Source organism: Hemicordylus capensis, chromosome 4, assembly GCF_027244095.1.
Source record: "Hemicordylus capensis ecotype Gifberg chromosome 4, rHemCap1.1.pri, whole genome shotgun sequence".
Taxonomy (NCBI): Eukaryota; Metazoa; Chordata; class Lepidosauria; order Squamata; family Cordylidae; genus Hemicordylus; species Hemicordylus capensis.
The window spans coordinates 242,651,854-242,675,646 of NC_069660.1; the positions used below are offsets into that span (position 1 = coordinate 242,651,854).

The following is a 23,793-nucleotide window of genomic DNA, read 5'->3' on the forward strand; positions in this document are numbered from 1 at the left end:
TTCCACCTGTAAATCACTATTCATTTTAAATAAGTACTATACTGCTTTGAAAAAATGCTACTTCATTCAAACTGTATGTGTAGTAGAGTGGGCACTAGGAGCCACTCAGTAGAAGAGACAAGTGTCCACATATTCATCTTCAGAGAAACAAACAAAAGGACAGCCTCTAGGCATCCTGCCGGCCTGCTAGCAGTTCTTAAGTTTCTGAAGCACCTTTGTCTCATATGTTCCTACTCTCCTTCTTCCCAATTAATCAGCAACAGGAACTAGCAGGATAAAATTCTTCCTCCCCTTCTCATGCTCTCTTCCCCAAACAAGAAAATAAATTCTACTTACTGGATTAACCCAAGTCCCAAAGTACTTTCCAGCAATTGTGCCTCCTTTTTACAAGAACAGTAAACAGTTTGGGCAGATGAGAATGGGAAAACCTGTGAAGTGAGTCATGAAAGTGCTACAGGAAGAAAGGCAGGCCTGGATTATACATTATAGCCAAAGAACGGAGGCTATTTTCAAGATGCTGCAAAATGAGTGTGTGGAGAAGCCCCAAATGACATTAAAGAAAATGAGACATGTTAACAGGATTCAAATAAAGTTCAGTTTAACTATTATTATTCAGAGATAATGGCAGGCATGGTGATTAATTTCTTGTGATTCAGCTCGCTGTATGAGTTTTTCCTATATGACTTTATGCTATTGGGATACTTTCTCTGCTGATGTTTGGGGATCGGATGGATTTACAACTGAATTCCATCTGAGATTGTATCAACCAGGCAAACTCTCTCTACCTTCAAGCCCTAAGTGTAATTGTGACCTTGGTGACCTCTCCATGCCATGGGACAATGCTAAGATAAGATAAGCCAAGCTATAGATACACTTTGTACATTTTGAGGATATATTAGCATTTGTCAAAATGAAAGGTATGTGTCTGGTAGTAAAGTGTGCCGTCAAGTTGGTGTTGACTCCTGGCGGCCACAGAGCCCTGTGGTTGTCTTTGGTAGAATACAGGAGGGGTTTACCATTGCCATCTCCTGCACAGTATGAGATGATGCCTTTCAACATGTTTCCTATATCACTGCTGCCCGATATGTTCCCATAGTCTGGGAAACATAACAGTGGGGATTCAAACCGGCAACCTCTGGCTTGCTAGTCAAGTCATTTCCCCACTGCGCAGTTTAGGTGGTAGAGTTCCTTAAAATGTCTTTTGTAATACTGTAGCTACCTTAAAAAATCCTGAACCAGTGGTAACTGGTGGGGCCCAAAAGTAGCCAGGTCCAACCCTAAGTTTTAAAAAAGGTGAATTACCAGCCCATGGTTTTCTCCATCTGTAAAGTTGTTTACATGTCTCAACCAAAATCTCCATCATTCACATCAACACTTGGCAGCTGGCTATTTAGTGCTAAATTCACCCCTTGGTTGGCTGTGAGTAAAGGAATCCTGACCTTAGAGTGTTTCATGGTAGGTGTCAGTGTGGAAAGTAGCAATGCCCTCTCTCTCTCACGTCCCCATGCTGCTGCTTCTCTTCAGTAGCTACATCACTTCTTTTATCCTCCTCACCCCATGCAGTACTAGGCTAAGAAGATCAACTTATTGGGGGTGGAGGTTTTGAATCCTGAATGCCTATTTGCAGGTAGTATCTACTAACATATGTTTCATACTGCTCAAAAATACTACAGTGTATTTGACCATGCAGAGAACCTGCTAGTTTCCTTTCTTCTTACACATATGGACATGCATACCTTTTTTAAAAGCAATCTTTATTTCTCCTTTGGCCTTACACACAAAATGAAAGTTTCTGGGATACGTCCTAAAGCTGCAATTCTATGCACACAGCAGTTACTTGGGAGTAAGCCCTAATGAGGTCATTAAGGCTTTACTTCGAACAAACAATAGAACTGGCTGCAGTTCTATAAAACATTTACTTGAGATAATCCTTTATCAGATTTGAAAATTAAACCATATAAGTCACAAACCTGTCCAAAGAACCCGAGAACGCTGATGACCTCTCCTTTCAATACTACAACCACTCACAAAAACAAAAGGACAAAAACACAGTAAAACACAAAATAACCAACAGCAAACAAAAACTGGCATAAGGACTGTAGAGTGGTGGAGCAACTTGACTATTTTGGACTGGCCTGGTTTCCAAGCTGTACCTTAGGTTGCGCATGAAGAGAAGGCAATAATCTCAAAATCCTTAAAAAATAAAAACAAATATTTCTGCATTAAACACACACACATTTCAAACAGGATAAGTTTGAAGTTGTCCAATTAGTAATTTCAGTTAAAATGTCTTGTTTTATCTGAAAGCTATAACCCCCTCCCTCCCTTTTACCGTCAAGAGAGGTGAGAGAGTAAGAGAAAGGAGCTAGCACGAGGTTTTGCTTAAATTCCCGAAGATAACCAAACAACCCACTGTGACTAGAACAATCAAAAGAGGAGTACAGTGGTCCCTCGACTTACAAACTACTCGACATAAGTATTTTTCGAGTTACAAACGGCAGTTTTAGATCCGGTTTTAGATGCGGTTTTTTCGACTTACAAATTTTTAGATGGGGTTTCCTCGACTTACAAATTTTTAGATGGGGTTTCCTCGACTTACAAATTTTACATGCGGTTTCCTTGACTTGCCTGCCTGTTTACTGCCTGTTTATTCTTGAAAAGAAATGTTCCTGTGCAGTTTGCAAGCCTTACTGGGGGTCTGGGTCTTTTTTCTAGGCTCCGGAACGCATTAATCCGTTCCCAATGCATTCCTATGGGAAACCGCTTTTCGACTTACGAATTTTTCGACTTACAAATGTGCATTCGGAACGGATTAATTTCGTAAGTAGAGGGACCACTGTACTCAGATTGTCAACTTAACTCCCACAATTATTTTATCTGCTAGACATATCAGAGCCAAAATGGCTTATACACTAGATATGACAAAGTACATATGTAACAAGAAGTATTCCCCCAGATATATGGTACAACTTCACATATAGGAATAAACAGTTCTTATCCTGTAGAGCTATTAGTCCACATATTAGCTCTAGACAGTAAACATTAGACAGTAATCACACTCTGTAATGGCCATATATTTATTTATTTTATTGTTAAATTTATATACCGCCTTTCATTAAAACAATCCCAAGGCAGTTTACAGCAAAATTTAAAAACAAGATTATAAAAATGACACAGAATATTAAGCTAAAAATATAAGACAAATCTGATTAAAAAATTTAAAACACAAGTATAAAAACAATACAAACTACAAAGAGCAGCAGCAGAGACAATCATATAAAAAGCCTGGGTTAAAAGCCAAGATTTAACAGTGTGATATATTCCTGTGTGAACTTTGTATTATATTCCATATTCCTGTGTCAACGTTGTTCTGATAGCTAGCAGCTTCTACACAATAGAAAAACCATAAAACCTCAAACTAAGTCATAATCCTGGAAACAATATCATATTCTATATACTGGTCACACCAATACTCCAACATTAAAATGAAAGATATTGCTGGAAGGACATATTCAAAGTCTGATAGGTTCTGGACACCAGTGAAAGAACTGAATGTTCTGCAACATCAGTTTTGCAGTGCACAACATTATTTTATGAATTTATTTGTTATGAAATATTTATATAGTGATGCCTTGAACCAGTACTTGGGCATTTGTCCAGAAACAGACACAAAAAGCATTTTGTTTAAAACTACATCAAGTGTTATTGAAGCTCAGACATACAAGTATAAGTTCCATTTCTATTCAGATAGAGTTTATGTGGATGTTTGAAATTATTTAGTAAGTTGTGACTGATGCATGAAATAAACTCTTATGCAGATCATAAAGAAGAAAGAGTGTATAGTACAGTGTTTACAGGCAGAGATAGGCAAATTTAGGTCAAAGACAAATGGCCAGCAAAGTTCATCCCGTCCTGCAATCTGAGATTCTCAAACGAACATTCCAGGATTCTGATATATGTGTCTAAAATTGCTTAGATTTTATTTTCTTACTTTCCCTAAGCTGCACACCCAATGTAGTCAGCATGCTGGAGCTGATACAGAAAGCCTCTCCCTCCCCATACAACATTCCTTGCCCCTCATTATGAAAATGATAATGCTCCTTTCATAGATGATTTTTATACCCTGTTTCCCCGAAAGTAAGACCTACCCCGAAAGTAAGACCTAGCAGTAATTTCTGATGTACCGCTAATTGCCCTAGTGCATTTTTTGGGGCTAAAATTAATATAAGACACTGTCTTATTTTCGGGGAAACACGGTATTTCTATCCAAACCTGTCATTTTTTCTTAATGTATTTAAATACATTTTGGGCTATCTGAAATCATTGTCAATACATGATGCAATTTTTCAGCCATCAAAGTGGACAGATTCAGACATGCACTAACTATACTCAAACCGCTGTTATCTCTATGCATATAAGCCCATACCATGCACTGATACAACACAATATGTGGTTCATATTGCCTAACACTGAGGACAAGCCACTGAGAAACTGTGTCATCAATATTTTTCAGTGGTATTATCATAGCCCAGCCAGAGCTCAAAGTGGGATGGAATGCTATCTCACTTCTTAAAAGATGGATTTTAGACCAATCTAAATTGAAATGAAGCTATCCCACTTCACCCCACCCACCCACACTTCCTTTTTTTCCACCATTGAGAACTGAGCACATCAATATGTATCAACACATAAAAATATACCCAGGAGAAGCCTCTGCCAGTCTGTGTAGACAATACTGAGTGAAATGGACCTATGGTCTGATTCAGTATATGGCAGCTTCCTAAGTTCCTATCCTTGCCAGTGCATGATGAAGAAAAACCAGCACAGGGGATAAGCGCACATCCAAATCCACTTTTGTGGCAAGTCCACTGTATTGTTTGTGTATGTCTGCACATCTGCAAAGTGGATTGGATGGATCAAGGTGCAAGAGATGAATGTTACACTTTGTGTTAGCAGAGTTGGGTTCTGAAGAAACCATTCAGAACTGTAATCCATAACTACAAGAAACTTTTCTTAAAATAAGAAAATCCGTAGCTAGGTTGCATGTCTGTTTTGTATGGAGAGAGAAGTCTGAGTCTGTGCCTAGGTGACACACAGGAGGTCTACAGATAATCTGTTTACATATGAATCCCCCTATCTTCTTCAGGTCTAAGGTAGGATTAACTTTTTACTTTCTGGCTGGGAATAATTCAACAGTCATTACCATTTCCAACACTTTGGGTGTAAGGTTCGATGCTGCAGCCGGAATGTCACTAGTTCATGTGTTCTGGTTATGGGCAAAGCTGTTAGAAGAAACAAGGGACATCTGTAAAGACTTTGAGGATGGAAATAGACATGGAAAAACAAGGAAAGTTTTCCAGAAGATCTCTGAACTCAGAAAAAAGTTGCAACCTCAAATTGGTTTGTTAAGGGATGCCAAAGGACAGATAGTAACTGATTCAGAGAAGATCAAACAGAGATGGAAGGAGAATACTGAAAATCTGTACAGAAGGGATGTCAACATCCAAGATACTCTCTAGAACATATTTCATTGTTCTCATGAGAAACCTATATACAGGACAGGAAACCACAGTCCAGACAGAATATGGTGAAACAGACTGGTTCCAGATCGGCAAAGGAGTAAGACAAGGCTTCTTAAGGAAAAGGTATACTTTCTCCTTATTTATTCAACTTATATGCTGAACATATACTGAGAAAAGCTGAATTGGAAGAAGATGACCATGGTTTTAAAGTTGGAGGAAGAAACGCCAATATTTCTGCACTACGCTGATGACGCCATTATGATAGCTGAGAATGCGGATCATCTGCAAGCTCTAGTAATGAAAGTCAAGGAGTACAGTGAGAAAATGGGACTATGACTAAATGTAAAGAAGACTAAACTAATGACAATGGGTACAGCAACCAGCCTTAGAAATGATAATGAAGAGACTGAAGCGGTGGATAGCTTCTACCTTTTAGGATCGACCATCAACAGTACAGGATCCAGCAGTCAAGAAATACATCACAGACTAGCACTTGGAAGGGTTGCAATGAAGGCCTTGGAAAGGATATTTAGATGCCGTGACATGTCTATACCTACAAAGATTAGAATCGTTCAGACAATGGTTTTTCCCGTGACACTCTATGAACGCGAAAGCTGGACTTTGAAGAAGCAAGATAGAAAAAGTATTGATGCTTTTGAACTTTGATGCTGGAGAAGACTTTTGAGGATACCATGGACAGTCAGGAAAACAAACAAATGGATCATAGAACAAATCAATCTAGAATTTTCTCTTGAGGCACAAATGGCCAGGCTCAAACTACCATACTTTGGACATATTATGCAAAGACGCAACTCTCTTGAGAAGTCCTTAATGCTGGGAAAAGTTGAAAGAAAGAGAAGAAGAGGACGACCAGCAGCAAGGTGGATGAACTTGATTACGACAGCACTGAGAGACCTTAAAGGCCAAGTTGAAGGCAGATCATCTGGGAGATAATCTATTTATGTGGTCGCTAAGAGTCGACACCGACTTGACGGCACTTAATCAATCAAATAGTCAACAATAGAGGTACCCTCAGTGGGGCTCCTTTCCATTGGGAGGTTTCAGCAGGGCCTAAATCACTGACATTTTGGATCATGTTTCCCACTCAAGTCTAACTGGAGAAGCCAAGGATTGAACTTGGGGCCTTCTGCATGCAAAGTGTGACTGGCCACAGCTCGCCAGGGTTTCAGACATGGATCTTTTTCATCACATGCTACGTGATCCTTCTAAGTGGAGATAGATTCCCACTGGGATTGAACCTGGGAACTGCTGCAAGCATGTGCTCTTCTACTGACCCCCTATGCACAACACATAGCACTATCCCAGAGCCTCTTATTCTGGGTATGGCAGATTCTGTTGTTCTGAAATGAACAGGGATGCTCCAAGCCTTTTACAGGTAGAGCCCAGCTATCAACAAACTGGGATCCAAGGGATACTTGGAATAGCAATGAAAAATGGTTACTTAAGACATGCAGCTTGTTTGTTTACTCAGATTTGTTAAGTTCTACTGAGTTCAACAGAAGTTACTCTCAAAAAAGCTTGCCTAGGACTGCAATGGATTTTAGTCCATCACAAATAAGAAAAAATAACAAAGAAAAATCTACCCATGGTTCTGTTAGCCTGTTAATCCAATGTTATGCATTCTGTATGTCAGTGAAATGTTCAAGTAGAACAGGGATTCTCAACGTTGGGTCCCCAGATGTTATTGGACTTCAACTCCCATAATCCCCAGCCCCAGTGGCCTTTGGTTGGGGATTATGGGAGTTGAAGTCCAATAACATCTGGGGACCCAACGTTGAGAATCCCTGAAGTAGAAGATCAAACCAATCAATTTTATTTGAAGGGGGGCGGATGAGCCAAACAGTATATCTTCCATTCTTACCCTTGAACATTTATGACCACAAAACTCATACTTATTGGTTTATTATACGTGTTTATATACTTACTGGTTTATATACGTGTGCTTCATCCTGTCTATACTTTAATATTATGCCTGTGTTTACTGCACTGTGACTATTTTGAAATTATACTTCTTTATAGGACTGACACATTTAACAACAGCAATTGGCTTGGGAACACTAATTTAAACAAAACTGTATTTCGGGATGAGTCTATTAAAGAACAGCAGTACTTTGCAGTCTCTTTATACCAAACTGCTTATTTTTAAGAAAATATTATGAATTTCATGAGACAATATCCAACAGGATACTACTCCTGTGAAAATGCCATTGAAATTAATATTACTTGCCAAAATAATTATGGTCTGCTCCTAAAAAGATTGGCATTTTGTGTCTAGATCTCTTTCTCCCTTTTATTAGCCCAGAAGTCTCAATAAGGAAAGATGCTAGTCAGGATAAAATTACATAGGCATTAACAGGGATGTGCATTCATTTTGTAATTAATGAAAAATTGAAATAAATTGAGCCCTTTGTTACTAGTAAAGAAACAAATGCCAGAGGCATGAATGAGTTCAGAATGGTCATACTGTATATTCAATCATTTAATTTGTTTCGGTTTTCCCTTAGCAGCCAGCCCAGATAGGTTATGGGGAGCTGGGAAGGGGGTGAACAGGGAAAGGGAGACTGACATGAAACTTTCCAACTCAAATTATTTAAGCAAAAGTATCTAAAACTATGGCAGGTCTTGTTTCCACAAAGAACCCATCAGTTATAGTGCCAAGGGAAAGGATTTTTGTCTGTGAAAGCTAAAGGCTTTTTTTAAAAGGTGACACAGAAGCCCTGTGCAGATATCATGCTATACAAGTGTACAGATGTCTGTATATTTGTACATGTTTTTGTGTGAATGACTGTACCTGCCTTCATTTTAAGTCAACCTGGGTAATAATAAAATAATTATAATAATAAACTTTATATGTTAGCCTCCCATAACAAATTGTTCTCTGGGTGGTTCACAACAGAGGATTAAAACATACAATAAAAACACATAAAACATGAAATCATAACTGACAAAAAGAAGAAAATACAAAATAGCTTAAAAACTCATTTTAAAATTAGTTTAAAAATCAGATCAAATCTGCAAACCAGAACTTAAAAGGCCTTGGTGAACAAAAATATCTTTACCTCGTGTCTACAAGAACAAAGTGATGAAGCCAGGCGAACCTCACTGGGGAGCCTATTCCATAAATAGGGTGCAACCACCGAGCCACCTGTCTCACCTCATTTGGCAGGGGCACCCAGAAGAGGGCCTCCAAAGAAGAGCTTAAGGTCCGGGTTGGGACATATGGGACAAGGCGTGCTCTCAGGTAACCCGGTCCCAAGCCATGTAGGGTAAAGGTTAAAACCAGCACTTTGAATTGGGCCCAGAAACAGACTGAGAGCCAGTGCAGCTGTTGAAGCACTGGTGTACTATGATCAAAACGTGCAGTAGATGGTTTGCAGGTCTCCCTGTTGGTCTTTTTTCTGTCTTCATGCAAAAACAGGTCCCAGTCAGCCAGTTTTTATAGTATCTAAGCACTGTCAATCTGTTATCTTACCTTTCCATTCCCTCGCACTTCATTGGCTTAATTATTTGCAGTTTGTGATGCGGAAAGATACATTAGTAATAGTCTGATCTCTGTGCGCCAAGCACATTCTTTTTTCATTAAAGCTTATAGTCTCTCTGTGTGTATTACATGCACCTTCAGTACACACCTGTGTGTGTTTACTCAGAAGTCCACTGTGTTCAGTGGGGCTTACTCCCTAGTAAATTTGTTTAGGTTTGCAGTCTCGAAGTTTTTCATTGCTTGCTTGTATGTTGTCTGTGTGCGAGCATATCTCTCTCTCTTTCTCTCTCTCTCTCTCTCTCTCTCTCACACACACACACACACACACACACTAATAGTAAGTGGATATATAGTTTTTATTTTGTGTTTGTGAATATATTTACAGCAAGTATCAAACAGGGGGTTTGGGGGTGGCAGGTTGTGAACATGGGAGAGGCAGAGCACATTAATCTCATTTGTTTAGTTCAGACTGTATGTCCTACAACCTGTTCTATTGACCCTTGCCCAACTTGGCTTATCTCATCTGATAATCATATTATCAGAGAGGATCTGGTAAATATTATAAATGCTTCTCTGAGGGAGGGCAGGATGCCTCCTTGTCTTGAGGAAGCTATTATTAGACCACTTTTGAAGAACGCTACACTGGATCCCTCAGAGTTAGCTAATTACAGACCTGTTTCTAATCTTCCATGGTTGGGCAAGGTGGTTGAGTGGGTGGTGGCCTCTAAGCTCCAGGCAGTTTTGGATGATTCAGATTATCTAGACTAGTGTTTCTCAACCACCAGTCCGTGGACCAATGCTGGTCCGCAAGGTGTTGGGTACCGGTCCGTGAGGCATCACTAACAAAAATCAGCCCCCCCGCAAAAAAAACAACCCAATTTCGGGCAGCTCTTTGGAGTTCATTTCCAGGCAGCCCTCACTGCTGGATAATGTTCATTTCACTTCCTCAACGTTATCCAGCAGCGAGGACTGTTTGGAAATGAGTTCCAGAGAGCTGCCCGAAATGGGTTTTTTGGTGGTGCCTGGGAATGGGGTTGGGGTGAGGGGGGGCGACCCCCTTACTAACTGCCGGTCCAGAAAACTGTGCACGAATAATGTACTGGTCCATGACTCCAAAAATGTTGAGAAACACTGATCTAGACCCATTTCAAACTGGCTTTCATGTGGGCTATGTGGTTGCCTTGGTCGGCCTGATAGAAGATCTCCAACAGGCTATAGACAGAGGGAGTGTGACTCTGCTGATCCTTTTGGAGCTCTCTGCAGCTTTCGAATCCATCATCCATGGTATCCTTCTGGAGTGCCTGAGGGAGGTGGGATTGGGTGGCACTGATTTACAGTGGTTCCACTCCTACCTCTCTGGCAGATTCCAGATGGTATCGCTTGGAGACTGTTCACGCTAAGCGTGAACTGAAGTTCCAAAAGGCCTCCATACTATCTCAAATGCTCTTTAACATCTACATGAAACCACTGGGAGAGATCATCAGGAGGTTTGGTGCTGGATGTTATCAATATGCTGATAACACCCAGATCTACTCTATGCCGACCTCATCAGGAAATGGCATATCTTTCCTAAATGCCTGCCTGGATGCAGTAATGGGCTGGATGAGAGATAACAAACTGAGGTTGAATCCAAATAAATAAATACTGAATCCACAGTACTGACTGTGAGGGGACAGGACCAAAGAGATGGTTTAGATATGCCTGTTCTGGATGGGGTTATACTCGCCCTGAAAGATCAGGTGTGTAGCTTGGGAGTGATCCTGGACCCAAAGCTCTCCCTGGTGTCTCAAGTTAAGGCAGTGGCCAGGAGTGCTTTTTATCAGCTTCACTGATACATCAGCTATTTCCATTTCTAGAGTTGAATGACCTTAAAGCAGTGGTACATATGCTGGTAACCTCCAGGCTTGACTACTGTAATGTGCTCTACATGAGGCTGCCTTTGTACATAGTCCGGAAACTACAATTGGTACAGAATGCGGCAGACAGATTGGTCTCTGGGACAACACGAAGGGACCATATAACACCAGTTTTGAAAGAACTGCACTGGCTGCCAATATGTTTCTGGGTGAAATGCAAAGTGCTGGTTCTTACCTATAAAGCCCTTAATGACTTAGGTCCAGGCTATTTAAGAGAGTGCCTCCTTTGTCATAAACCCTGCCGCCTCTTATATTCTTCTGGAGAGGTCCAGTTACAGATGCTACCGGCTCGTTTGGTGGGGACCCATGACCGGGTTTTTTCTGTGGCTGCCCCAGGGATTTGGAATATGCTCCCTACAGAAATAAGAGCATCTCCTTCTCTGTTTGTTTTCAGGAAGAACCTCAAGACTCTCCTGTTTTTGCAGGCTTTTAATCAGAATTAATTTTAATAATTTTTAAACCTTGTTTTAATGTCTATTTTATTCTATTGTTTTTATTGTCATGTATTTTAATTTGTAACTTTTAAATATTTTTAATTTTGTACACCGCCTAGAGATGTACATATCAGGTGGCATAGACATATTGTATGATAAATAAATAATTAATAAACTCGCTTTAAGAACTTTAGTTGAAGAGCGGTATATAAATAGTAGTAATAAACAAGCAGAAGGCGATGACACTGTGCAGGCCTTGCAATCTCTCTGGTTTAATGGGCCTGCCAGAGGTACCTGCTCAGTCCTGCAGCTTCCCTGCGCATCTAATGGTATCAAGGATCTGGACTTGTAAGGGTTCCCCCCTCTGCCATGCAGAAGTCTGCTGCTGAAGGCTGGTGTCCAGGTTTCTCTTCCTGGACATCCCTATGCCCTGCCTATAGTTTTTAATTCTATTTACAATTAATTTAGTAGCCATCCTGTGTGTGCTCGTGCCTTTTTGACATTGCCTTTGAAATGGCTCTTTCCTATCTGTCTGAAATTTGGCAGGTCCAATCCCTTGGAGAGGGAGTAGAATTCCTGAAAATGCCATGCTAGTTAGACAGAAAACAGAGATGCTACAGTCAACAGAAGAGCAGCAGGGTCTCCCACTGAAAGTAATGGGAAGCAAAAACAAATGAGCATAATGAACACAAAGGAAATAATAGCAAAAAAAAAAAAAGCGGGGGGGGGGGGAGAATGTGATTTTAATGAATGGATCACATTTCTAATAACCCAAACAAAAGGAATAGCTAAACGAACAAAAACCATGTACATTCCCTAGTCATTAATGGAGCATGTAGAGGGAATAGGTTCCTCTGAGGGCAAAGATCCCATGTGCTGGCTATATCCAGTCCTCCATGTCACAGAAGGCTTTTGGACCAGTTTAGTTGTCCAGTCTCTTAGAGTTGCAGGAGGTAGAGCCACAACTCTCCTATAGAAATATCCTCTAGCTTTGATGTTCATTATGTTGATAACATGTGTGCTATGAAAAAGTAGACTGACAAGGACCAAATGGCATAATTGCTCTCAAGCATCTCATGTCTCTACTTTACTGGCACAGACATATTTCATTTTCAGATGATCTGAGGCAGGAGGGTTGAAAACTAGAACTCCAGTTTTAATAGATATCCTACACTGAGGCAACCTTTTTCTTCTGCGGCAATGTTATTAGTGCCTGTCCTATAATTGTAGAGTTCCCTTCTCCAGAGATTCATCAAAGCCAGAAAAAGAATATCTATTAGAAAAAGGCAACACCCTTCATTTTGATCTGGTTTTTTGTGACTGGGATAAGTCTTTGAAAGGTGTGGCTTTTTAACAGCTGCTGTCTTTTCACCAGTTTAAAAGATATGCTAGACTGGCATATTACAGTGGCAGCAGGCCAGTGGCTCTTCTTATCTTGTATGCATCTTGTGCTAATAGCAGTTGTGCCTCTCAGGAAGCAGAACCAATATCACAATGGAGGAGGAAAGTCAAGAGAACAGCCCTGCTGGATCAGGCTCAAGGCCTATCTAGCCCAGCCTCCTGTTTCACACAGTGGTCCACCAGATGCCTCTGAGAAGCCCAAAGGTGGGTGGGTGAGGGCATGCCTTCTCTCCTGCTCTTGCTTCCCTGCAACCCGTAATTAGTGGCACCTTGCCTCTGAAGCTGGAGATGACCTATAGACACTAGACTAGTAGCTATTGATAGACTTGTCCTCCATGACTTTGTCTAAGCCCCCTTTAAAGTCATCTAAGCTAGAGGCCATCACCATATCCTGTAGCAGAGAATTCCATAAGTTAATTATGTGCTGTGTGAAGAAGACAAAGTGAAGCATAGTGTCACTACCACTGCACAAAACTGGTCTCTCTCTCACCCCACTGAGGAAACCTCCCCAAAGCAACCCTAGCCATGACCCTATTCAAACTTTTGATCTCATCTCACCATCAATGCAATTCAATCTTTATCTTGGTCTGTGGAACTACTTCAAAATGGTCAGTTAAGAAACTACGAAAACAATCAACAGAGGATGTTATAAAAAGAGTAGCTCACCACAATTTCCTCTTATTTAGCAGCTGCTGCCCATGTTTAGTTAATCTGAACTAACTTTTGGCAAAGGCAAGCAACTTTCTGGCAAAATATATATATTGCAACATCCAAATGCACAATACAAAACTTGGGTTAAAACCTGCTACAATATTTTCAACTGCTATTGGAACTTAAAACCATCACCTACATATCAGAGACAGTGAATAACTACAAACCTCTTTTTATAGGATTGCAGAGGAATAGTAAATGCAAACTTGAAAAATATCATTTGTTTCCATTCGCCAGCAAGACCAACACTTCCATTCTTAGCTGTTTATTCCAAGATAGTTTAATTGAAGCCATTGGACTGCTCTCAAGTGCTTTCATATTCCCTTTCCCCAGTTTTTCTCTCTTTTCAATTAAAATAAGCCAGACTAGAAGCTTATTAGAAATTATTCCAGACTGTCAAGTCACAGGCAGAAGCTCTCCTGTTTGCCGATCTAATTGTGGCAAAGCACCTCAACTTGCCATTTAACATGGTAGGCTAAGGTGATGTGAGGTAGTCATCAAACAGATAATTCAGCTTTGGCAGCACATATACTAAAATTGGAACGATACAGAGAAGATTAGCATGGCCCCTGCACAATAACCGCCCAGAGACAAAAGTTTGGGCAGTATAAAAGTTAAATAAATAAATAAATAAAAATATAGGCCACTGTGGCTGGGGATTATTGGAGTTGAAGTCCAAAACAGCTGGGGGCCCTAAATTGAGCATAGAGTTGAGAGCTCCTGGTCTGGTGGCTAAGAGCACTTGACCTGTTAGGCTTCCTCAGTTGACAGGAACACACAAAGTTTGTACAGACCTTCAGATTGCTTCCCAATTTGGAGACAACAATGGCAAGGTCTTTTGCTGGACTTGGCAACATATCTTGAGGTTGGCTGGCAAGGTTGCCTGGCAAGGTTGCCCCATGTGAGCTATTTGAGTAACTATGTCATTTACTGCATATTCTGCTCAGTAAAAATATGGCTTCTATTTATATTTTAAGCCTTTTGTCCATTTGGATCACAGAGCAACACACATTGCAAACATATTGGCTCAAAATTACTGGTACTCTTTGGCTCTTTTCCACTCATTTCAAAGCAGTACTGATTTACAGCAAAGTTTATGACTGCTCTGCATGACTGGAGCCTGCAGGTGATTGTGGGCCATGGAATGCAATTGCACTCAACAGCAGGTGTTCACAGAACTTCCATGAAAATCCAGGTACTAATTGCTCCAACTTTGATTAACCTTTTACTAAAAATGCTTAACTGATGCCAGCACCAAATCAATTACGTAGGGATAATGTTTTAGCAATTTCCTTCTTTTGTATGAGTAATGTACAGTAACTGGTTGCATGAACTGTTGACAGAAGAGTCAACATGGCTCTAATTAGTTTCAGCTGCCTTGAGTTTGCAACAAAAAGATCAAGCTTTGTTCAACTTGGGCTGTGGCTTAGAAATCAGATGTCTGAAAATGGTGCACATCCTTATAAAGTACCCACATGGCAAGAACTTTAAAGATGAGCAATCCCACAGTCTGGCTAAGTTGTATGATGAATGACATGATTCTTCTGCTTACATATGGAAATACCTAATTACTGGAGAGATGACCAAATACTTCCCCGCCCACCCAAACTCCTCCCTTTCTTCCTCTATTACTTACACTGCATGTGGACAGGGTATCTGGTTCCAGGGACAATTGTGCTGAACTTCAACAAAACTCTCAGTGCCATCCAGCACAGAGCAGGTCACATTCTTGTTCACAATGTAGGCACACCAGTTCCTACAGGGAAAAAGAAGAGAGGGAGACAAGAGTAGGACAGACTCACTATTAAGCTGGCAAACTATGCAAATGATTAAACTACTTGGCTGGGTCAGTTGTGAAATAACAAATGCTCCATTCATGGAAAAGCCAAAAGAGAATTGCCATTCTCTCCTGCAAGTGTCGCCACACACACACCCCAACATATGACAGTAATAAGGTCACATTTCAAATCTAAAGGACAGTGATAAAATGTATGGAGTGGGCTCTTCAGCCTCTTTTGTGTGCTATCCTGGAATGGAATATTCCATTAATATTGGGATACCAGCTTACCTGACAACAATAAAATGAAGTATTGAGGCATATTCTCACTAAATGCAGCTAGTAACTACAGAACAGAACTTGAAATTGGGAGGCAAAGACCTCTCTCTTCAAAGAGTGTTCGTTAGGACAATACAGTGGATTCTACTTCCTGCTCTGCTATTTCTAACAGTGTTCCCTCTAACAGGGATTCCCAGATGTTGTTGACTACAACTCTCATAATCCCCAAGCAAAAGCCATTGCAGCTGGGGATTCTGGGAGTTGTAGTCAACAACATCTGAGAATCTCTTTTAAAGGGAACACTGATTCCTAATATGAACAAATACACGAAACCTATTTTTTAATATAATCAGTTCATTCCCACCTGCACACAGTTACTTTAAAAACAAATAGTACCTGATCTTGGGAAAGAATAAGAAGGCAGGAGAACTCAGCATTAAACTGAAGCCACGTGATGGTAGTTTTGGAGTAGATGATGGGCAACCAGAACCATGAAGAAATACAATAAGCCTCCAATCATATCTGTTGGGTGGCTAGAGGGTAGATGGCAAAGCACTTAATGGCAAAGCACTGGGCTAGCTTGTCATCTTAGTCTTTCCCAAATAGCTACTGGCTGACCATAACAGGGATGATTAGTTGATATTTCCTGAGTGAAAGTTAATGGTTAGTAGATATTTTTCTTGAATGGGCAATTTTCCTGCAGGGTGGAGTCTGAGTCCAGTGCTCCTAGGGGGCACATGTGAGAAAAGAAAGCAGTTGGCAATTTCAATTTGAATACAAAGAGAAAAGCAGGGAGCTCTTGGCTGTATGCACTGACACAGAGCACAAACAATGAAAAGCGCTCACATCATGGTAGGGGAAGAACCCAGCAAATCTGTTTTGGAGATTGGCCCATTCAGCAAATATGAATGCAAATGCCTTAGTTGAATTACAGTTTCATTTTTGGGAGCTTTTGGGGGGCAAGTGAATTTATCCTTGCCCTACTCCTGTTAGTTCCATTAGACTTAAAAATCAGCTAAGTGCAGGACTGGGATGGGGTAATGGTTAAGCCGGGAATTCTACCTTACGTTTGAGAGCAACAAGAAAGTCTATGCTAAAGAGATGTCTGTCTTCATAGAACCAGAATGTACCAAAAACTGGGACTATGGGTTTGTGTAAACTCTGATGTGTTTTTAAAAAAAATAATAGTACATTACAGTCTTTAAAGGTTTGAATGGGGATAGTAGTTGGACAAGGACTTGGGAGACCCAAGTTCAAATCCCCACCCAGCCATGAAACTCACTGCGTGACCAACCACCTTGGGTCAGTCACTCTCTCTGAGCCTAAGTTAAGTTACCCCACAGGGTTGCTATATGATAAACAGAGGTGGATTTAGCCACAGACCTTGGGGATCAGGTCTTTGGTCTCCTCTGTCTGGGGTGGGGCTCCAAATGATTAGGGAGCCTCCACAGAGCCCCACTGCTGCCCCACACTCGCTCCTGCCCCACACCCGCCCTGCCACTGCTCCAGCAATATTTGTCGGGGGGGTGAGCGGCCCAGCAGAGCAGGCCTCCACCCGGTGGTGGTGGCAGCGGGCCATAAACGCAGTGACTGGTTGGCCTGTTGGTGGGTGCGCCTGCACAGAGAGTATCAAGCGTTGCATGCCTGTAACGTCACAGGCATGTAGCACTCCTCACTGCACCGGTGCACCTGCCGTCAGGCTGACCAGCCACTGTGTCCACGGCCCACTACCACCACCACCACCACCACCACCACCGGGGAAGGCATGTTCCGCTTCTCACCCCCACCCCCGGTGGTGAGGATGACAAATATCGGTGGGGCAGTAGCCCAGTGGGGAAGCCCCCCAGTCATTTGGAGCCCCCCCCCCCGGTTACATGAGCAGCAGTGGCGGAAGCCACAGATTTAAAAAAAGTTAATGGGGGGGCCCTCTGAAGCCCTTCAGGTCTGGGCTCCTTTTTGCCTTAGGTGCGTCACTGATGATAGAACAGGGGTGGGGAGAATAATGTACACTACCCCGAACTCCTTGGAGGAAGAGCAGAGCAGGAATGTAATACACTAAAGGGAAACATTTACTGAAGACTGGGATACTGAAGTGTTTGACTTCAGAAAGAAATGCTTTTAAAAATATGTTGATGGGTAATCATGAATCATACTGCATTGCATATGTTTAATATCTGGTATTTGCTCATGCATCATCTTTTCCACAATGAGCTACAGGCTTCCAAAGTTTTCTAGGGACCCAATCATGTTTTGAAAAGGGGGTGGTGTTGGTGACCAACTCTTGTGAAGCCAATTACTTGCTGATAATTGGACATTTCCTCACTGGAAGTTTTTTTTAAACTACATAATCAATTTACTCACAGGGTGTGGGATCTGAGACCAGTACTCATATATGAGAAAACAAAGCAGCTAGTGGTTTGAATTTGGAGACAGAGCTGCAAGTTTAGCTGGGCTGAAGACAGCTCGCGGAAGTGACAGAGATAAATTGACACTGCTGCTCTATGATAATCTGATGCAGCATCACTGTTTTGCCTGTTTCTAGGAGTCTGATTACTTAACAATATGCTCTAATACTTAAGGACTGTGGGGAGGAGAGTAATATCCCTATTTCTTATTACTTATAAATACCTAGCTGAAATATTTATAAATAATAAATTTATAATCTCCTGCTGTTTCGAGGAAAAGCTGCCAAAAGCAGAAATGTAATGATACAGGCACAACTACTCAAGTCCACAGCAATGGCCCCTTACTCAGGACAGTTGTCAAAAATGAGCCAAATTGGGCAGAGGCCCCAGGGCCTACGCTCATGTGAAAGTCTACATATCCATCCAGGACCCAGCTTACTGTTCTGGGGTGACACAAGTGAACATGCACAACCACGGCCTTCAGCACTGGCCAGCCCCATTGGTCAATGAGAGCATCACTCATTGCTAACCAGAGCTAACTGAGCAAAGAGGCACCTTTTAAAAGTGGCGATTCTCTTTATTTACCGGGGGAGAGCAACTGTTCCTATCCATCCCCAGAACAACATCCCCCCAGTGGCTGTTGTTGGTGTCTATCTTGTTTCTTTTTTTTAGGCTGGGAGCCCTTTGGGGACTGGGAACCATTTTATTGGTTTGTTTATATCTATGTAAACCGCTTTGGGAACTTTTGTTGGAAAGCGGTATATAATATTCGTCAGTATGTAATATTTGTCATATGTGTATATCCTCAGTCTGCACCCCTGATTCTAGAGAATGTAGGAACATAGGGAATTGCCTTATATAGAGTCAGGCCATTGGTCCATCTAGCTCAGTATTGTCCACACTGACTGGCAGCGGCTCCTCCAAGGCTACAGGCAGGAACCTTTCCCTGCTCTACCAGGGAGTTTTTCACACCCACCTTTTAGTTCACATCTCTTCCGGAATGGAGAGGGTGCATTCACCTAGTGGCCAAATTTACCCTGAAGTCCCTGTGAGTTATTGGGGAGCAGTTCACACAATCCGGGTTTTTCATTGCACTTTAGAGCGTAGTCCGATTTATATCCGGGGTAAAACAAAATCTACCTTTTGCTTCGGTTTGCGGGGCCAACTTTGAACTCGCAGTAAAACCTTGCAGTAAACGAGCGGTAAAGCCTGCTGTCTTTAAAAGCTCCTGGAGATACCAGGGACTGAACCTGGGACCTTACTGTGCATGCAAAGCAGATGCCCTGCCACCGAGGCCCGCGGCTCAGCTGGTTAGTGAGCAGATTCTCTGCACGCGCCAGAGCACCCTTCCTCTTTCCCCAGAAGGGAGCTGATTCCCTCGCTGCTTTGGGGATCTTTAAGTCCTGCGTTTCTGCTTTCCAGTCAGAGCACATTTGCCAGAGGAGCTGTCAGAGCCGCGAGGGGCAAACGTTGTCGGGGCGCAGCCTGTAACCCGGGAGACTCCTCCCATGCCCCCTTTCCCGAGGCCCCAGCGTGGGGGCTTGAGGGAACCCGAGTTGGGGAAGGTGATGGGAGCAGATGGGTGGCTGCGTGGAGCAGCACACTGGATCGACACTTACTTGCTCCTGGCGCCCGGTCGACTAGCGCGCAAGTGCGGCGGGGGCTGGCTGAGGCAGCCGCTCACGGACAGGAGGAGCGCGAAAGTCCAGCCTAGGAGCTTCAGGCGCAGCTCCATTCTCGCCGGAGCTGGCGCGCCACCGGCTCCCTTGGCTCGCGAGGAGGCAGACGCGGCGCGAGGGAGGCACTCCAAAGCGCAGCCCCCCAGCTGGAGCCCGTCTGGTCTGGCCCCTTCGCCTTTGCTCCTTTCCTCCGCTTTGTCCTGTTGTCTTGCCTCTCTTTTACGAGTTCGTCGCCGACGCTCCTTCTCTCCTTCCCGTCAGTTCTCCAGCGAAGCTCCTTCACTGACGCAAGAATTCTTAACCGCCCCCCCTCACCCCCGCCCCAACTGCCCGCTCTTCCAAAGTTTCCGCCTCCAGTTCACACACCCCTTGCCGAGGGGTGAGTGGCTGCTGCCGCCGCCTCCTTCTCCATCTAGCCACCTCTTTTTTGGCCAACAGCGCGCAACCCCGGGCCCTTCCTCTTCTCCCACTCTTGCTCGGGAGAAGTAGAGAGTGACTTCATGGGATGGACACTCGAAAGAGAGCGTGAGAAGTTGGCCCGTGGTGAGGCCTCAGCTGCTGCTCGGGTCTTCTTCTCTTGACGTTCGACTCGCACACGCGCACGCCAACAATCTCGTGTGTGTGCGCTCACACTCGGCTGGGGCCGGCTCTGCCCAGAACTCCTTTCTCATCTCCGGCCTGATCTCCTTTCGGAGGGCACGTGCACCATTGCAAGATGTCGCCTGATGAATCTCCCCTGGGGCCCACCACTCCCCACCGCCTTTCTCTACGGATTAGTCGAGTCTTTCTCTTTTCCAAACACACTCCTACGAAAAAAAGTACCGCTGGATAAGATAACTCACCCCGGCGTACTTTGGTGACCTTCTTACACTCACATTGTGCTTCCTTTGATAAACAAATCACACAGCAAACACCGCTTTCCCCGTCTTTATATTGTGGTCCTTCCTCCCCTCACCCACTAAAGCTTTTCTGTAATCGAAAGGGGCAAGAAGAAGATATCCCGACAAAACAGACCAAATGTGTGTCCAGCCAGGCCCTCTCATCACATTTTATTTCTGTCTGGGAAAATATTCTAATACAGTTTTAGTCTTCAGGCTTAGACTGTTCTGCACAGTTCTGCCGACCTTAAGTACTCCCATTAGCTTGATGCAGTATTTCAAAAGCAGGGGCTCTAGGAGCACAGCACTGAAACAGCAGTATGCTCTTCCTGGATCATGGCACAGCCAACTTTAACGTATGCAAAAAGAAATTGACAGAGAAGTGTGTCTAAGTGAACGAGTAATACCCTTTATTTGCCCTTTAAATAAGCATTCAGGGGCAGCCTTCATCTATCACCTTCAGCATGACGTGAACTGAGGAGCAGCAGTCACGCCAGGCAGCAGATTATTGGGGCACCCGCAAGGCAGCAAGATGCCCTCCTTCCCGCCCACCCACCCACCTTCGCTTCACATTAAAAAAGGGAAAGATGGGGAGGAGGGTGAGCACAAGGGGACCAGCATTTGGCGCCCTGCCTCAGGCACACATAGCTCTTGAGCTGCCAATTATAAGGTTGGGGCAGGATTTAGGACAAGAATCAATGTTCAGGGATGGAGATAAAGTCTTCACAAGTATAAAGCAGCGCTGGAATTACAGGAGCTATCAAAGGGACTATGGCATCTTAGCCACTGAGAGGCATGACTGGGCTAAAACTGAGGGTTAAAACTGGGAGGGGTTGGGGATTGTGAATTCAGTTAAGGTCCCTAACATTTCTCTCCATAATCTAAGCATTGGCATATAGAGGCATAATTTCTTGAAGGTATGAAGAAATGCTCCTTAAAATGAGAGAAAGAGACATTCAGTTCCAGGTAATACATCTCCCCAACCATATGATGTGGTTGTGTATAGGTGTGTTGCTTACTAGATGAGTAAGACTTTTGTGGGAGGGAGGCAAATGATCTCAAATATGGTCACATTCTTCTGATTTTCTTTGCATTGTTTTAACTAATTCAGCTTTAGATTAATTGTTAATTAGAGAAATCATCAGAATGGAGAGGTACAGAACAATAAGAAAGTAATTCAAAATGTCTCCCCAGATCATTTGCACAGAAATTTGTGTCACTTTTTTTGTTGAGTGAGGAGAACTGGAAGTGAAGCATAAGCTGTGACTGTTTATTGAATAAATAGGAGAGGAAAGCTGGTCTTGTGGTAGCAAGCATGACTTGTCCCCATAACTAAGCAGGGTCTGCCCTGTTTGCATATGAATGGGAGACTAGAAGTGTGAGCACTGCAAGATATTCCCCTCAGGGGATGAAGCTGCTCTGGGAAGAGCAGAAGGTTTCAAGTTCCCTCCCTGGCTTCTCCAAGATAGAGCTGAGAGAGATTCCTGCCTGCAACCTTGGAGAAGCCTCTGCCAGTCTGAGAAGACAATACTGAGCTAGATAGACCAATGGTCTCACTCAGTATATGGCAATTTCCTATGTTCCTATGTTCCTAACTCTCCACCAAGAAAAGTGGAGGAGAAGGGGTGGAGAAGGAATGAAGACACTGCAAATGCAAAGTGTTAGTGGTTGTTTGGACACAGGGGCAACATGGTAAAACTAGTACAAATTTTGCTAGATTGCCATCCATCATCACCCCATCCTAGAGAAGTGCAAAAATCTCTCTATATAATACACTAAGGTTGTATGTGGCAAGCCCCGCCCACACAGTGCTTTACCAATTGGAGGTAACAGAACAGAAGCACCTTGGTGATTGGTCAGTGGGGATTCCATATGCAGATAGGGAAGAGAAGCCGGTAGGGATGAGTGAGTAGAGTGAGCAGGGAGGGGTGAGCGAGTGGCAGGGTGGGGGTAAGTGAGTGGCAGGGAGGGGCTAGTGAGTGAGCAAGCAGCGGGGAGGGGCCAAGTGACGGACTTGAGCAGCACGAAGGGGCCGAGTGAGCGAGGCAAGTGGCGGAAAGGGGCCGAGTGAGAGAGCAAGTTAACAGCAGGGAGGGGGCAAGTGAGTGAGTTGTGGGGAGGGGGCCAGTAAGTGAGCAAGTGGTGGAGCGTGGGTGAGAGAGTGTGAGAAGGGAGCAAGTGAGCAAAAGAGAGCCAGCATGGTGTAGTGGTTAGAGTGCTGGACTAGGACCGGGGAGACCCAAGTTCAAATCCCCATTCAGCCATGATACTAGCTGGGTGACTCTGGGCCAGTCACTTCTCTCTCAGCCTAAGCTACTTCACAGGGTTATTGTGAGGAGAAACTCAAGTATGTAGTACACCGCTCTAGACTCCTTGGAGGAAGAGCGGGATATAAATGTAAATAATAATAATAATAATTATTATTATTATTATTATTTCTGCAGTTGCAGAAATAACAACCAATAATTTGCAAGAAACAAACCAACTAATGTACAGTGCAGCAACAATAACAACACAAGAGCTCGGATATAAGATCAGTGGACCTGTAAAAAAAGAAAGTAGTACATCACCTAAATGGAAGATTAGATTAGAAAATAAAATTGCCAGGCTTAGATCAGATGCTAGTAAATTGAAAGATATGAAAGACAAGAAGCTGAAGAATGAAAACACCAAACAGTATCTGATCCAAAAATACCACCTAGATGCAAGGAAAATTAGAGAAGTCCTGGAAATAATAAAGCAGCAAATAACAGTAGTGTCAAAGAAGATTAGCAGGTATGAAGCCAGAATTACACAACACAGGCAGAATCTCCAATTCCAGTTGAATCAGAGACGTTTCTACCAAAGCATAGAAGGAGAAACTGCAAGAAACCTAGAAACACCAAATAAAGAAGAAACAGTGCAATTCTGGGGGAAATTATGGGACAATCCAATAGATTATAATAAAAAAGCAGGCTGGATGAAAGAGGCCAAAAATGTAGCCAACAAATGCAAGATCTAATAATAACATCAGAATTAATAAGTGAAAGAGCAAAGAAAATTAAAAATTGGACTGCTCCAGGCGACGATGAACTGCATGGCTTTTGGCTTAAACACCTAACAAGCCTTCATAAACAACTATCAAAACAGTTCAATCACATTTTGCAAGGAGGTGATATTGAACAATGGCTAAACTGGGAAAACTCATCTCATCATGAAAGACCCAGCAAAAGGTGCAGTTCCAATTAATTATAGACCGATAACCTACCTGCCAACCATGTTCAAATTATTAACTGGAATAATAGCAGAT

General features: G+C 42.8%; 1 protein-coding gene and 1 pseudogene across 5 annotated transcripts in view; one reads left to right on the plus strand and one right to left on the minus strand.

Annotated features, from left to right (window-relative positions):
- Positions 1-19,926, minus strand: part of EMILIN2 (elastin microfibril interfacer 2) — a 64,330-nt gene extending 44,404 nt beyond the window's left edge. For 2 of the 5 annotated variants that reach the window (XM_053243336.1, XM_053243335.1), the window contains exons 1-2: positions 19,567-19,926; positions 15,123-15,242 (exon numbers count right to left, since the gene is read on the minus strand). In XM_053243336.1, coding sequence (XP_053099311.1) covers positions 15,123-15,242; positions 19,567-19,682 — 236 coding nt within the window. In that variant the 5' untranslated portion in view covers positions 19,683-19,926. Of the gene's footprint in view, positions 1-15,122; positions 15,243-15,554; positions 15,698-19,566 lie in introns of those variants that run through there. The other 3 variants (XM_053243333.1, XM_053243334.1, XM_053243337.1) reach the window with 3 other exon arrangements.
- On the plus strand, positions 13,998-14,063 carry LOC128325536 (uncharacterized; annotated as a pseudogene).
- Positions 19,927-23,793: the final 3,867 nt, after the last annotated feature.